Below are 17,165 nucleotides of genomic sequence, written 5' to 3' on the forward strand. Positions count from 1 at the left end.
AGCAATATGCTACTAGTTAACCATTTATTAGTAGTATAATGTCATACATGCAATTCAGGGCAATGAAACTCATAAATGGAACAAAGACACGTCAGCTCGGCACTTCTCCTTTGTAATTCTCTTTCTCGCATCCTTTCCGTGGTCCCCAAGATGACCCAGATGGTTTCTCTCATCAGTCGGCTGAACGGTGCACTTCCCCAATCATTATAACCGATTTCAGATGGTGCTAGAAAATTGTATTGACTCTGAACACCAAAAGAAATCAGTCATCCTCTAAGGGGTCAGAGGAGGACGTGAGAGGATGTGGAGGAACCAAACAGGAATTAGTCATACATGTCAATATTTAATCCAGGCACAGAGAAGTCTGTCTTATAGGGTAAGTGCTACTGAAAGATTACTACACAAACAAGTATGAAGTTCTAAGAACCAGCTTTCTCACATACTCCATGTGTACATGTAACCCCACTGTTGGCAGGGACAGGAATGGCCCAGCTACTATGGGAGGCGGGTTCCCGTAACAGTCTTGTCTTTGCTTTCAAACATTTCAGGACTGGCCCATTCATTCTTCCTGCTGTAGGAAGCGCAGGTGGTCTCCCCCAAGAACACTGATTTCAAATGGTGCTAGACAATCACTATTTAAATCTAAACCACCATATGAAACCAGCTTCCTGAAGAAGCTTTATGGTCTTTTTTTATGCTTTTTTTCTTCAAAATTCTCTCTTGCAATAGATTCAAGACAGCCTAGAAAGGGAAAAGTTGAGAGCTGGTTGTGAAGTCTTTACTTTGTGGTTGGAAGAGGGCTTTAGTTAAACAGAATGAGGACACACTGTTGAATGGGCAACTAATTTGCTCTGTAAACTCTCATCCAAATCACAACACACAGTTAAAAGTAAAATAAAATACATGAAATGGAAATACTGGGCCAAGTAACTTACTTTGACAGTGTACTATCTGTCTCACTTAAAGGCGTCCTGGTGTGGCTACATGATAAAGCACTGGACTGAAAGGTTGGTTTGAACCACAAGGTCGACGGTTCAAACTCACCAGCTGCTCCTTGGAAATTCTATATAGGGTCACTTTAAGTCAGGACCAACTCAGTGGCACTCAGCAACAACACCTTATTTAATGGCATCCCAGGGTGATACAAGTGATTTAGCACTTGGACACTAATCTAATGCTAGAGGTTTGAGCCCAGCCATAGGTGCTTGGGAGGAAAGGCCTGGAAAACGACTAAAGCTTTAGCAAATTCCATATATTCATCACCACATCTGATGTCACCAAATCTGGGGTGGAGTTAGAGTGACTGTGAACCCCCTTTCTTCTTGAGCAGCCTAGAAGGAGACAGTTAAATCATTTTGAGCCCAATGCCTGCACTCCTGGTGGGCTGTCAAGGAAAAGCTCTGATCTGAGTAAGGAGAAGCTGGAACGCAAAGATCCAGGTGAAGGAGGCAGAGAGCATGGTGTGCAGAGCCTTCCCACGGCAGACACACAATGCACAGCGAGTCGGGGGCCCGGCAGGGCAGAATGGACCCAAACAGCAGAAAGGGAAGAAAGTCCTTTCCTAACTAAATCCCTTTCTTTTACGCTGACATTGTTTTGTTTGACCTAAGAGAAAAGCATGTTTAGAGTCTAAGGAAGACATTGGATAGCTCAGAGGTAAGCAGCACATATTGATATTCCTTAAGATCTGGATGTTTTTTCCAGAGTGGAATGCCTTTATGAGTGAGGGATTTTTGATCTCTTTCTATTGAACATTCCTCTCCTCCTCACTGTAAAGTGAAAGGCTTTGGTCTCTTAGTTCTCACTGACAAAGTACTTTTCCACACTTTTCCCCCTCCCATTAGAGTTCCTGACATTGGGGTTCTAGGCAGCCCACTACCCTTCTCTTTTTAATGTTCTTGGAATCCCAGAAGACAGTGCTCTCTACTAGAGGGGTGGGTATTCCTTTCATTGAGCTGTTAGTACAAAAAATTCCAGACATATGGAAAATATGAACAATAAGACAAACACCCAAACACAACAACTGTTTAGTTTTGTTTCACTCAGGGGTCCTGGTGTGGTGCTGTAGGATAAACACTGGACTGCTAACTGCAAGGATGGCATTCAAACTCACCAGCTGCTGTTTGGAAACCTTCTACAGGGTTGCACTGAGTTGAACTGACTCAACGGCACTTAACAGCAACAACAAGAAGTTAGCTACAGGGTGGCGGCGAGCCCCGGGACAATCAGTGACAATGGACTTGGTTTGGTTATTAAGTTTCATCTATATGCAAATATGGCATGAAGGCAGAAAAGCTTTCAGGACCTTATTTGCTGACGGGTTGTAACTCAAAGTGAGGAGTTGAGCTGCAAACGCCCATTCATAATGGGAAAATGGAATGTACAAAGTATGAATCTAGGAAACCTGGGAGTTGTCAAAAATAAAATGGAAAACATAAAGAGCTGAAATGGAATGGTATTGGCCGTTTTGACTTTGACCATCATACTGCTTACAATGCCAGAAATGAGACACTCAAGAACAGTGTCACGTTGACCATCAAAAAGAACATTTCAAGATCTGTCTTGAAGTGCACTGCTGTCTGTGATTGGATAATATCCATTCTCCTATAAGGAAGACCAGTTAACACCACTATTATTCAGATTTACACACCAAACACTAAAGCCAGTGACAATGTAACTGAAGAATTCTACCAACTTCTTCAGTCTGAAACTGATCAAACATGCAATCAAGATGCATTGATAATTACTGATGATTGGAATGCAAAGGTTGGAAACAAAGAGTAAGGATCAGTAGTTGGAAAACATGACCTTGGTGATAGAAACAATGATGGAGATAGAATTGGTAGAATTTTGCAAGACCAATGACTTTTTAATTGCAAATACCTTTTTTAAAACATAAAAGGAGATTATACACATGGGCCTCACCAGACAGAATACACAGGATTGTCTACATCTGTGCATAAAGACTGTAGAAAAGCTAAATATCATCAGCCAAAACTAGGCCATGGGCTTACTGGGAAACATACCAACTGTTCATATGCAAGTGCAGGCTGAAGCTGAAGAAAATTAAAAGAAATCCACAAGAGCTCAAATATGGCCTTGAATACATTCCACCAGAATTGAGAGAGTTTGTTCAAGGACAGATTTGATGCAATGGACACTAATGACTAAAGCTCAGAAGAGTTATGGGGTGACATTAAAAACATCAAACAGGAAGAAAGCTAAAAGTCACTGAAAAGACAGGAAAGAAAAAAATGACCAAAATGGATGTCAGAAAACACTGAAACTTACTCTCCAACAAATAGATGCTAAAGAAAATGGAAGAAGTTAAGTAAAAGAGCTGAACAGAAAATTTCAAAGGGCAACTGGAGAAGACAAAGTACAGTATTATAAATGAAATGTGCAAAGATCTGGAGTTAGAACACCAAACGGGAAGAACCTTCTCAGCATTTCTCAAGCTGAAAGAACTGAAAGAAAAATTCAAACCTTGACTTTCAATACTGAAGGATTCTATGGGCAAGATACTGAATGATGTAGAAACATCAAGGGAAGATGGAAGGAACACACAGAGTAACTGTACCAAAAATGTTCAACCATTTCATGAGGTAGCATATAATCAAGAACCAATGATCCTGAAGGAAGAAGTCCAAGCTTCACTGAAGACACTGACAAAAAACAAGGCTCCCGGAATTGACAGAATAAAAATTAAAATCTTACAACAAACTGAGGCAGCACTGGAGGCACTCACTCATTATTCCTATAAGTTTGGAAGACAGCTACCTGGCCAACTGACTGGAAGAAATCTATATTTGTGCCCATTCCAAAGAGAGGTGACCAAGTAGAATGAGTAAATCATCTAACAATATCATTAATATCACATGCTAATATAATGAACTATACTTCAAAAACGGCTGCAACAGTACATCAACAGGGAGCTGCCAGAAATGCAAGCTGGATTCAGAAGAGGACGTGAAATGATGGCTATCACCCCTGACGTCAGATGATCTTGGCTGAAAACAGACAACACCAGAACAATGTTTACCTGTCCTTTACTGACTTTGTATAGACTTCTGACTGTGTGGATCATGACAAGCTATGGATAACATTGGGAAGAAAGATATATTCCAAAACACTTAATTGTGCTCACAAGGAACCTATACACAGACGAAGAAGCAGTTGTTCGAACAGAACAAAGGGATAATGAATGGTTTAAAATCAGGAAAGATGTGCACCAACGTTGTATTCTTTCACCATACTTACTCAAATTTATATGCCGAGCAAATAATCCGAAAAACTGGATTATTATAAAGAAAAATGTGGCATCAGGATTGGAGGAAGACTCACCAACAATCTATGATATGCAGATGATACAACCTTGTTTACTGAAAGCTAAAAGGACTTAAATTACTTACCGATGAAAATATAAAAAACCACAGCCTTCAGTATGGGTTGCACCTCAATGTAAAGAAAACAAAAATCCTCACAACTGGACCAATAAATAACATGATAAATGGAGAAAAGATGAAGTTGTCTAAGACTTCATTTTGCTTAGATCCACAATTAACACACATGGAATCAGCAGTCAAGAAATCAGATGATGTATTGCATTAGGCAAACCTGCTGTCAGTTTGATGACTAAAGTGCCCCTAACCCAAGCTCTAAGGAGCTCTGGTAGCGTAGCGGTTACGAATTGGGCTGCTAACCTCAAGGTCAGCAGTTCGAAACTACCAGCCATTCCAGGGGAGAAAGATGAGGCTTTCTGCTCCCGTAAAGATTTGCAGCCTCCGAAACCCTGTGCAGGGTCACTATGAGTCGGAACCGACTCTATGGTATTTAACAACAACAACAACCACCCAAGCTGTGGTATTTTCAGTAGCCTCATAGGCATAAGAAAGTTGGACATGATTAAGGAAGACTACAGAAGAATCAATGTATTTGAGTTACGGTGTTGAAGAAGAATATTCAAAGTACCATGGAGTGCCAGAAGAACAAACAAATCTGTGTTGGGAGAAGTACAGTCAGAGTGCTTCTTAGAAGCCAGGATGATGGTGAGACTTTGTCTCTCCCATTTCATACGTTATTAGGAGGGAGCTGTCCCTGGAGAAGGACATCACGCTTGGCAAAGTGGAGGGTCAGCATAACAGAGGAAGACCCCCCAATGAGATGGAGTGGCGCAGCAGCAGCAACAATGGGCTTAAGTGCAATGACAATTGTGTGGATGGTTCGGTGCCGGGTAGTGATTTCTTCTGTTGTGGATCCGAATGGACTCAATGGCACCTAACAACAACAACACATGTACATTTGTAGGTGGATATTTTTTGATGAATTATATGAAAGTACACTGAAGACCATCCAGACACTTTTCTGCTAAATACCTGAACATATCTGGTCATAACAATGAGGTTATTCTTCTAGATAAACACAATACTGTATCATGCCCAAGAACATTAGCAACTATTCTTTTGTATTTCCTAATACCCATACTGTCCACTGTGGGTGACCCTGCTGGTATTTAAAATATCCGTGGCATAGCTTCCAGAATCACAACAACTCACAAGTATCGGGATTGGAGGAAGACTCATTAACAACCTGCAACATGCAAATTATACAACCTTGCTTGTCAAGAGTGAAGAGGACTTAAAATCCTTACTGATGAAGATCAAAGAGCACAGTCTTTGGTATGGATTGCATCTCAATGTCAAGAAAACAAAACTCCTCACCACTGGACTAAGAAACAACATTCTTATCAAAGGAAAAAAGATTGAAGTTGTCAAGGACTTCATTCTTCTTGGAGCAACTATCAACACTCACGGAAGCAGCAGTCAAGAAATCAAATGACATATTGCACTAGGCAAATCTGCTGCACAAGACCTTTTTAAAGTGTTGAAGAACAAAGATGTCAGCTTGAGGACTAAGGTGTGCCTGACCCAAGCCATGGTATTTTCAATAACCTCATATGCATGTGAAAGCTGGACAGTGAATAAGGAAGACCATAGAAGAATTGATGCATCTGAGTCATGGTGTTGGACGAGAATATTGAAAGTGCCAGCCATGGGCTGCCAAAAGAACCAACAGATCTGTGTTGGAAGAAGTGCAGCCAGAGTGTTCCTTGGAGGCCAGGATGGCCAAACTTCGTCCCTCTTACTTCGGACATATTGTCAGGAGGGACCAGTTGATGGAGAAGGACATCATGTTTGGTAAGGTGGCAGCATCGGTGGACTCAAGCGTGGCAACAATTGTGAGGTTAGTCCAAGGCTGGGCAATGTTTTGTCCTGTTGTCCTGCTATGAAGTACCAACTCGATGACACGTAACAACAATATCCAAACTAACCTTTTCCTCCTGCTTCCCATAAAAGTCTTTTACAGTCCCATGTTTCAAACCCAGATCTCATGGAGGTTCATGCACTAAAGCTTTGGGTCCACTTTGAATCTGAAACACTCCTGCCTCCCTCTCCCCACCCATTGTGGTTCTATGAAACGTAGGTTCTTCTCCTGGGTTTGCCATGCACTTACCCTGAATTCTAACTCCGCATTCTTGCTTATATATATTAACTGCACTTTAGTTAATTAATCCATTCAGCATTCTTAGTCAGCATTCTTGGTCTGTATGCTTGCCTGTAGACAGTAACGTGCACTTTAGTTTCTCCTTCTGTATTTCCTCATACCTGTTACGGGGTAATGTCACCATGAACCCAGCCGGGGACAGTCTGTTACAAGGTGCTGGTGGTGGGCAATCTCAAGTGACTTCAAGTAGGATGCTAACTAGTAGGACGTGCAGGCTGCTCAGCTTTCATCTGATCTGTATCTTTCACCCCTAAGTCGTGGTCAGTGATGGCTTCCTTCCAGGGTCCCCTGGGAAGCACGGGCTTCCTGCTGCTGGGACAAGAAAGGCAAGGTGGACAGCAGCAGCCACTCCATCACAGTACAGTGGCCTGGCAGCTGCAAAGAAAAGCATGGACTTTGTGAAGAGACAATCGGTTAACGCTGGCAACCTGAAAGGACACATGAGCATGTGACTCCAGAACCATCACTGACAAAGTGCCGGTCGGAGCAATTGCTAGTATTCTCAAATCCAGCACAAAGAGGTCTGCACATTTTCTACAAATGATGAAGACACCGTGTCTTTGACCACTGCTACTTAGGAATGTTTTCAGATAATTGACATGCTGGTTGTGAGTAAACAAGAGCTATGCCTCTCACTTCCACCTGGTTAAGTTTTGTGTTTCCCTCATCATAAATGTCACATACACACACAAAGCACACACAGGAACCCACTGCTATCAGGTCAACAAACATCAATATCCACACGCCAGTGTCTGTCCTCATTCACACACAGTACGGCCTCCAACCTTACTGTCAGATTTGGAAGGAAACGTACAGACTACTTCTATGTTCTTTTGGCAGCTTCCTGAAGATCTGTTTGCCGGAAGAGACCGACTGCCAAAAGAACATAGATGGCAACTGCTTTGTCCACCAGTAGGGAGGGAGAAACCCAGTTGGTACAGGGAGAGGGACACATTCATCCTCTCCTCCCAGATGTGGGGCATCCCCGGTGACCGTAGGGCCAACCTTTCTGAGAAAAAGTTTTACTTGTGGAACATTAGCTGCTTCCATTCCTCTGTGGTCTCCTAGACCCAACAAACCATTGACGGCTCTATTGTTAGGCCAGGACAGGACACTACAGGACTGGACTTGGGCTTCTCAGGGTGTTGCTATTTGAAGACCAATTTTAACCACCAACAAATTTAAGGTACGACAACATTTGAAAGCGATTTGTGAGCAACTCTTATACATAGAGCGCACACTTCCGATTCTCAAACTCTCCATCTTTGGTATTAAAACACTGGTATTTGGGGGGCTGTATGAGAAGACCCCACCATTTATGTCTCTCGACTCACAGGTATGGGAATGTATCTATTCACCATTTATGCCCACTCTGCGCTGCCATGTTTGATGCTACTTTTGAGCAAGTGGCTCTACTTCGTATTTTTGTTTCCAAATCTGATAGGAAGGTTGGAGCATGCATTGTGTGTGACTCAGTACACTACCCCAGTAACTCCCATGTGGTAAAAAGTTGAACAGTAGAAGCACATTGTTTTCTTTAAATTGAGATGCCAGTCTGTTCTTGAATACGGGATTAAGGTACCTTCCCCCGGGGCTGGAGGATTTAACAAGAGAATGGTATCTGACTAGGATTCCTCTTGATGTCTTACCTTGCAAACGTAGGGACACTGGGGTCCAGAGTTGTGCTGATCTGTGCTGACCGTGTGAGTCTGGGCGAGGGATGTCTTACACGCAGCAGATGAACATGTCGGGCAGGGTCTGGAGCCGAGCTTGCGCTGCTTATTAGCTCTGTGAGAAAGAATGGAGACAGACACTTTGGTACTACAGCGGCTGTTAGACCACTTACAGTCAGCACACAAAACAGCTCCACACACGTGTTACACATGTTTTTGCTTTTGCTGGATGGATCTGACTCTTGGGTGGCTTCGCAGGATGAAGGTGGACCGCACCTCTGGAGTGGGTGGCAGGGTCCTCAGCAGAACAGTGACACCAAAACCCTAAACCTGTTGTCCAGTAGATTCTGACTCACAGTGACCCCATGGGCCAGAGAAGATCTGCCCCTAGGGGTTTCCAAGGCCCTGGTGTTGCAGTGAGCTAAGCGGTGGGCTGTGCACTACATGGTTGGTAGTTTACACCCCCAGTTGCTCTGAGGCAGAAAGATGAGGCTCTTTGCCCCCAGATGATTTACAGTCTCAGAAACCCTACCGGTCACGGTTCCAACACTGCCCTGTAGACTTACCAAGACTTGGAAATGGCTCTGTGGCAGTGGTTTTTTGGGTTAATCTTTGTGGGGAGGAGCTTTGGAGGTGCAGAGATTAAATGCTGGGCTGCCAAGGAGAAAAATGGTGATTTGAGCCCATCAGCTGCTTCATGGGAGAAAGATGTAAGCAGTCGACTTCTGTAGAGATTATAGCCTACAGAAACCCTGTGGGGCAGTTCTACTCGGTTCTTCAGGACTCACCACAATGAATCAGAATTGACCCCACGGAAGCAGGTCCTGCCACATCTTTCTCCCATGTAGTGGCTGGTGGATTTGAACTGCCAGTCTTCTGGTTAGCAGCCAAGTGTTTATCCACTGCCTCACCAGGTTTCCTCAGAGCAGTGACAGCTGATGGCATCTGTGGCAGACACTGCGTGTTTCACGGGCATTTTTCCAGGTGGTTTTAGTCATGTGCCCAGTGTGAGAACAGAGATTTAAGGAAAGGTGCCTGGCTTGCTGGTGGTCACAAAGCTTATAAATGTCAGGGCTGGGATTCAAGCCCTGTGGCAGATACCCAATCTCCTAAGTCTTGCCAACCACTGCTCAGCACATTCTACTTTCTGAGCAGGCTCATCTTCCCGCGGCCACCCAGAGCTCTGTACACAAGCTGGCTCCGGGTTCCAGAATCTCCTCAGCATGCAAAGGAATTAAAAACAAGAAATCCATGCCATGGACTTGTAGAGGGCTCCGTGTAGACGTGCCTCATTCGGTTTCTAAGGCTGCTTCATATCCTCCTTTCGTCAGATCCCCACCATGAGAAGAGCCGACTTGTAAGAGAGCAGTGTCTGGTTAGCAGCGAGCTGGCTTCTCACATGTGGTGTGACGTCTTCTCTGGGGCTGGGTTTCTCACCTTCTCACGTGGGTTCGGGTCCAAAGAGCACAGTGGCCGGCCCTATGGGTCAGTGTCACTTACTTCCTGGGTCGTCCCACCAGACGTGCCACTGAGGAGCTGCAACCCAGTGAGTGTGGCAATGATAAGACAGCATCTTCAACCACAACCAGCCATGGTGCTCCGCAAAGCGTCCCTTGTCTGTAAGGCAGCTCCCAGCGCAGGCCCGAGGAAGCTACTCTGACTCGACTGTACAATCAGGACAATGACAGTGCCCACCGGGTGAGGGTTAAATGAGCAATTAGGACAAGTGACAGTACCGTGTCTGAGGTCACGAGGGGATCGCAGTGGTGAGCACAAAACCGTACATCATTCTTCCCTCAGCACGTCGTGGACATGGCTCACAGCTCCTGCATTACAACACGTCCCCGGCAACATTCTGCAGCTTCCACAGACACCAAAGGCAGAGGTTCCTCGTCTGGGAATCTTTACGCCACATCTGTCTCCCTTGGAGAGGCTGGTGGGTTTGAACCACCAACCTTTCTGTCAGCAGCCAAGCTCTTAACCACTGTGCCACCAGGGCTCCTCTGACTAATGCTAGAATCCGAGAAAGCCTCGCTTGGATCAACACACGGTTTTGTCCAATTGAATCAAATCTTTAACGTGTTCTGCCCTCTTTCCCTTCTTCCATCCTAAGACTGGAATGTGAGATCTGGACAATAGCAGTTCACATTATACGTTTTCTTTTTCTTTAAATAATAAGTTAGGAGTTGGATGTTTAAGAGACGAAAAGTAGAGACTTATACTGATGAACATTTTTCATGGCCTGGGGGACTGCCAAGGGATACAATGAAACTCCTGAGCACAAGCCCCTACTGCCATCGGGTGTAGGGATGCCGTACGGTCAGTTTCCCCAGGCCCAGCAGACTGGCACCTGGAGCTGAAAGGGCAGTGCCAGCCCTAGGCAGTCTCCCAAGGGGCAGTGGCAGAGTTTTCTCTTCGGCAAGCCACCTGACCAGTGCTGTCAGGAGATCCACGGACAACTGGCCCTCGGGGTGTAGCCTGTGCTGAGGTGCGCCTCTGCACACGACACTTACCAGGGGATGGGGGTTCGCTCAGCAGCTGTCTCATGAGAAAAACCTGGATGCAGCCCTAAAGACTGACCCAACCGCAGAAGGCTGGGAGGCTGGCTGCTCGGAGCATGGGAGACTCTGATTTCCAAGATGCCTTTGCAGCTTCCAGGTCACTGCAGGACTCCAGGAGGCCCAGAGGGGGCGTGAGTCTATGTACAATGGTCTTGGACTATTTTAGGGTCAGGAGGAGCACGCCCTCACTGGCTCCAGTGTTCTCTCACCACGTCGCTGAGGAGGAACCAGTGACGGAGAGGTCTTGTGGAAGGAAGTCTAGGGTGCAGGCACATATTTCGTGCTAAGGTGTGTCACATGGGCCCAGAGCACAGCAGGTGACTAGGAAGGGCGCAGCCAGAGCAGGCAAGGCTGTCAGGTCATTCCAGGGAGGGCCGGTGGGTGGAAAGACACAGCAGGCTCTAAAGAGGGGACAGGGAAGTTATGTTAGACGTGGCAGATGTGGCAGGGAGGTGAAGGAAAGGTGCTGAGAAGGTCAGTGCATAGGCTTTGAGGGGATTCCAGAAGATGACAGCTGAACGACTGTGAGATCAGGGGGTGAGAGGAAACAGGAGTGTCACCAAGAGACCAATTAGAGGGCACACCTGTGGGAGCACCAGGCTGGATACAGCAGAGGAGGCAACTGCGGGAACTCTGGGCTGGACGCAGCAGAGGACGTACCTGCCAGAGCACCAGGCTGGATGTAGTAGAGGACACGGTTGTGGGAGCATCGAGCTGGACGCAGCAGATGGACCACGCTCCTGCGGGAGCACCGAGCTGGACACAGCAGAGGACGCGCGTGTGGGAGCATCAAGCCGGATGCAGTAGAGTCCACGCCGGGGGGAGCACCAAACTCGACGCAGCAGAGGACGTATCTGCCAGAGCACCAAGCTGGATGCAGTAGAGTTTGCGCCTGGGGGAGCACTGAGTGGGACGCAGTAGATGGACCACGCTCCTGAGGGAGCACCGAGCTGTTTGCAGCCGAGTCAGCAGACAATTGTCATCATGGGGAAGCTCAGGGCGATGGCAGCCCCCAGGCAGGGCACCAGACGTTGAGGTCAGGATAAGCTTGTACAGACCCGTGTTCTTCACTCTATAGAGGTATAAGCAAGACGACATAGAGGTGGTCAGAGAGGGTGGGGCCCTTTCTCAGGTGGCCTGGTTGGTGGGGGCACACAAGTGGCATCTGTCTAGAATGCAGAGAACATGGACCGAGTGAGAGCTGGGAAATGCCCCTCAGCCCACTAGGAGTCTCCTTCCCTGGCCCCAAGTCCTTAGGAGGCACAGGGGGTGAATTCTGAAGGGGACTCACACTGGGGTCAAATATAGGAGTGACTTCAGGGTACACAGCAAAGAGAAGAAGGAAATTCCCACATAACTGCAGGTACACATGGCATCGAGCTGGCCTCCCAGGAGGCACCCGGCCAGGCGGGACTGAGTCTACATCCTGGGAAGGCAAGCAAGCAGGTGTCTACCCAGGAAGCCGCGACCCAGGCAGGTGGGAGGCATCTTCTCCCATATGAACTAAAAATCCTCCGAAGCGCACAGCACACCATCCCTGTGTGGCTGTTTCCAGTTTGCTGTGTAATTTTGTTAGGAAAATTTTATCCATGGGCTTAAATTTGAAGCATTTGCTAGATTTTAATTTTTCTAAGTACACACAAATATAAAATAGGAAAAAGGTTTGTGTAGGGGAACCAAACCAAAAATCTAAAAACAACCACATTAGATTTAAAATCAAACCACCACCATGCCTTGTCCACTTGGCACAAAACCTCCACACTGTCCTGGACCCAAGGCCTTTCCTGTGAGGTCCCCGGTCAGCAGGACTGAATTTCTCTCTCCAGTTCTGAGGTATTGCAGGCTTGGTTCCAGATCACCACGATAAACCAAATACCACAATAGAGTGATTTGCATAAGTTTTTTTGGTTTCAAGGTACATACAAAAGTCACACTGATACTATACTGTAGTCTCTGAAGTGTGTAACAGCAATATGAGAACATTTGAAATATTGTGAGAAGGACCAATGGGCATGGAGACACAGAAGGAGCACAGGCTGCTGGGAAAACAGTGCGAGCAGACTTGCTCAAGGCAGGCTGGCCACAACCCTTCAATTTGTAGTACAATGAAACGAGGTCTGCCGGCATTCGCAGAGGCACTGCTAAACATCTAGAACATCTTCTACATGTTCTATTTTACCTGGTGCCTCAAGACCACACCATGTTCTTAGAATTTGGCTCAATTCTTTCTCCTGTGGGAAGGACTAGAAGTTTGTTTTATTAAGAACTAGCATGGCATAAGCGAACGCTCATCAAAGGGGAAAAGAAAAAGGAATAGATGGAGTCTCGTTTTGGCATCTAGATAGGAACATTACTATCCTTATGTTTGTCCAGAAGCGAGTCAACTGATAAATAATGAATGATTGTTTTCTTCTGTGACAGGAAGCTCTGGACACGCCTCAAGAGCTAGAGGTCAAGGCTGGGAATGGAGCAATTGGCTCTCCTTCAGCTCTGTGACCTTGGCCCCCAGGGCTCTCTGGTCCTGTCTCTCCACATCTGAAACACGGAAGCTGTCTGTGATAGCCTTCCTTTTGCTTCAAGATAAGCAGATTCTGAACTATGGCATTAAGTGTATGGCTGGCTTCTGCCTTGGCCCTCAGAGAAGGATTCTTCAGTCATAGCTCATGTGTGCCAACAAAGAAACATCCTGAATCACTCCAAACCATTAAGAATGTTGGCCTGGACTTCTGAAAGGCAGCATAAACAAACCCATGCCCAGGCGGGAACTCGCCGACTAGATTCTCGGCCTCCTTTAACTCCTCCTCAGCGCCTCTAATGGCTTCCATGTTTCGTAAGTCATCACAGCCATCAAGTCAACTCTGACCCTTGGCGACCCCTTGTGTGTGAGAGTAGAACTGTCCTCTACAGGGTTCTCAAAGGCTGCTTTCTCAGAAGTACATCACCAGGCCTCGGTTCCCTGGTGCCTTTGGGTGGACTTGAACCTCCAACCTTTCAGTTAGCAGCTTAGTTTGCTAACTGTACAGGGTCGTATTAGCCCCAATGCCATCACGTCAATTCTGACACAAAGTGACCTGTGTAGGATTTCTGATACTCTAAACTTTTATAGGAGCAGACGGTCTCATGTATCTTTGGTGGAGCAGCTGGGGCTTTGAACTGCCAGCCTTGTAGTGAGCAGGCAACCAACCACAGTTACCACCAAGGTTCTTTTCACACAGCTTTTTAAAAGGCCGATGATATTCATCTCACTTCTGAATGACCATCTCTTCATACGGTCACCAGGGCTGGCTTTTTGCCACCTCTTATCAGTTTGGTTCTCCCACTGAACACAGGATGCGAGTCAAGAAAAAACTTCCCTTCTTTTAGGAACCTTGGTGGTGCAGTGACTCAGCGTTTGGCTGCGAACTGAAAGGTTGGTGGTTCGAACCCACAGGATGCTCTGTAGGAGAAAGATGGTGTAGCACTCTGCTCCCAGAAAGGTTTTCCGTAAGCCATGGAACGCTGTGGGTAGTTCTACTCGGTCCTAGACTGGAATGGATTCTACAATCAACCGGCCTGGAACGTTCTCATGCTTTTGTTTCTATCGCTCTGAAATCAGGAAGGCTGTAACAATCAGGATACAGTTCTGGTTTCTAGTAGAATCTTCCTGAATTCTCCTGCCTTCGAAAAGCTATGAAACGTTTCAGGCACCCACCGTAAGTTTTGTGTGGCTAGTTTACACACACAGTACTCCTGAAAGAGTCAGCAGAAAATGAAAGGTAGAAACTCCGACTCACACAACACGACGGCAGTGAAAATGGCACACAGACCCTCAGAAACTGCACTTACGCAAGAACAGGACGGCGTTTGTTTTGTTGTTGTTTTTTGCGTTTGGGGGCACTTAGGCTGGAGTGGGCACAGGTCTTGGAAAGTAGAAAACTCAAACTGTTTTATCCTGAAATTAAAAATTCAGTACAGAAAAAGCAAGAGGCAAGAAGCCACTTCCTCCCATCTCAGTTGGCCACAGGCACTGTGACATTCAGGCATGACTTTTGTCACAGACTCCTTTATTCCTTTGTGGGAACTGAGGAAGCTGGCAGTGGCTCCGAAGAGCTGTTGTTACCCAGCTATGAAAATATATAGAGCTATGCATTTTGGGAATTCCTGGTCACACTTGCCCTCTTCTTCCTTTTTTGTTTTTCAATGTGGGTGAATGTTTATAAGACTATTCACTTGCTCCTTGATAAAGGCTTATTCTCATGGTCAACTCGCCTTATTACACTGAGGTCTCCTCTAGTCATTGATGCAAACCAGCCAGACACATGAGGGGGCTTCAAAAAGTTCATGGAAAATGGAATGAAAAGACTATGTATACACACACACACACACACACACACACACACACACACACACTGTTACATACTGTCGAGTTGGTTAAGACTCAGTGATCCCATATGTAGGGCTTCCAAGGAGCAGTTGTGGGTTTGAACCACCAACCTTGCAGTTAGCAGTCCAGTGCTTATCCTATAGTGCCACACCAGGATTCCATATATATATATATATTATATATACATGCATATACATATATAAAGCGTTTGTTTTCATTTCCTTCCATAGGATGGGAAAACACACATTATAATGTTTGAAAACAACACCCCCCCATCAGAGTATCTATAAATAACAAATAACTTTTTTTTTTTTTTTTAAGTAGCCCAACCTGACTTGCTGGTTTCCTAGAATTATCACTGACTTAGCTAGCTCCCCATGCCATGTCACATGGCTAAAAGATAAAACAAAAAACCCCACACCTGTTGCTGTCAAGTTGACTTGGACTTACAGCGATCCTATACGACAGAGGAGACCTGCCCCATAGGGTTTCTGAGTCTGTAATCTTATGGAGGAGTAATGGGTGTGTTTGAAATGCTGACCTTTTAGTTAGCAGCCAAGTGCTTAACCACTGTGCCTCCAGGGTCCCTTTAGTTACTCCAATTGTTGTTGTTAACTGTCGACAAATCAGTCTGACTCACAGTGATCCTGTACAGGATTTCTGAGGTCCAGTGCTGATCCTATAGTGCCACACCAGGACTCCATGTTGTCGTTGTTAAGTGCCATCGAGTCGGTTCCAACCCACAGCAACCCTGGATAGGGTTTCCGAGGAGCAGCTGGTGAGCTTGAACCACCAACCCTGCAGTTCAAACGGCTTTGCAGTCCGGCGCATTAACCCACAGTGCTACCAGGATTCCATAAGCTCTTTCAATTCACAACAGAGGACTGGACTAGATTCGTCCCATAACTACGTAACTATACTTGTGGGAAAATGCGTTGTGTTTTGCCAAAGATGCTAGCAAGAAACCACCATTAGGACAATTTCCTTTTGGTCCTTCAATTGACTCTCCTTCCACTTCTTATCAGCTCAGTGAGATGCTAGATGCATAAACAAACCAGGGTCTGTTGTTTTGCCTTTGCTCACTCTGCCCTCTCCTGAAAGGGCCCTTGTGAAGCTGGAGGCCAGGGGAAAGGCCCTGGGCTCTGCCAGTCCCATTCCACTGAGGCGGATGCCCAGGGCACAGTTCCCAGGGAGGTGACTCAGCGCTGAGGACCACCTGCTGTGGGGGTGTCCTGCCTTCCGGGTCAAGGCAGACATGAGGGCGGAGAGAAGAAAGGGACAGTGCCCAAAGGGCTCAGAAGGACAGAGAGCAGGGCAGAGCCAGTCCAGGGCAGGCAGGAGAAGGAAAAAGCAGCCGTGAGCACTGGAGGGTCCTCACGCCTGGACATCACTGAAAATGCTGAGATAAAAACTGGAGGCAGAGTCACAGGGCACCTCCCATTTCAAACAGAAAGGATTCCCCTGGAGAATCTCTCCAAACCACAGCCTGGTTTTCAGAAGCCACACAGACACCCAATAGCTCCCTGATCCCCTAGGGTGTCCGCGACTTTCTACCCGGTGTGGCACTGTAGGATAAGCACTGGACTGCTAGCCACAGTTTGGTGGTTCAAACCCACAACTGCTCCTGGGATACCCTAAACAGGGTCGCTAAGAGTCGGAACTGACTCAATGACACTTAACCACCACCATCTGAAGTGAAGAATAATGCACTGCCGGAAGAACTCATAAACCTGTCTTGGAAGAAGTTCACTCAGAATTCTCCTTAGAAGCGAGGCTGGAGAGACAGACTTTGTCTCTCATACTTTGGACATGTATGTGATCAGGAGGGATTAGTCCCTGAAAACCGTTATCATGCTTGGTAAAGGGCAGAGTCAGTGAAAAAGAGGAAGACCCCCAACAAGATGGACTGACGGTGGCTACAATGATTCTCAGTGAGGATGGTGCAGAACGGGGAAGGGTTTCGTATTGCAGTGCACAGGGTCACTATGAGTCGGAACGGATTCA

At 46.3% G+C, this 17,165-nt stretch overlaps 1 protein-coding gene across 1 annotated transcript in view; it reads right to left on the reverse strand.

Moving 5' to 3' along the window:
- KLF14 (Kruppel-like factor 14) overlaps window positions 1-13,623 on the reverse strand; it is a 91,147-nt gene extending 77,524 nt beyond the window's left edge. The window contains 3 exon segments of the mRNA XM_006878209.1: window positions 11,459-11,652; window positions 11,745-11,870; window positions 13,547-13,623. Coding sequence (XP_006878271.1) covers window positions 11,459-11,652; window positions 11,745-11,870; window positions 13,547-13,623 — 397 coding nt within the window.
- Between the last annotated feature and the right edge of the window lie 3,542 nt (window positions 13,624-17,165).

Source organism: Chrysochloris asiatica, unplaced genomic scaffold, assembly GCF_000296735.1.
Source record: "Chrysochloris asiatica unplaced genomic scaffold, ChrAsi1.0 scaffold00041, whole genome shotgun sequence".
Lineage (NCBI taxonomy): Eukaryota > Metazoa > Chordata > Mammalia > Afrosoricida > Chrysochloridae > Chrysochloris > Chrysochloris asiatica.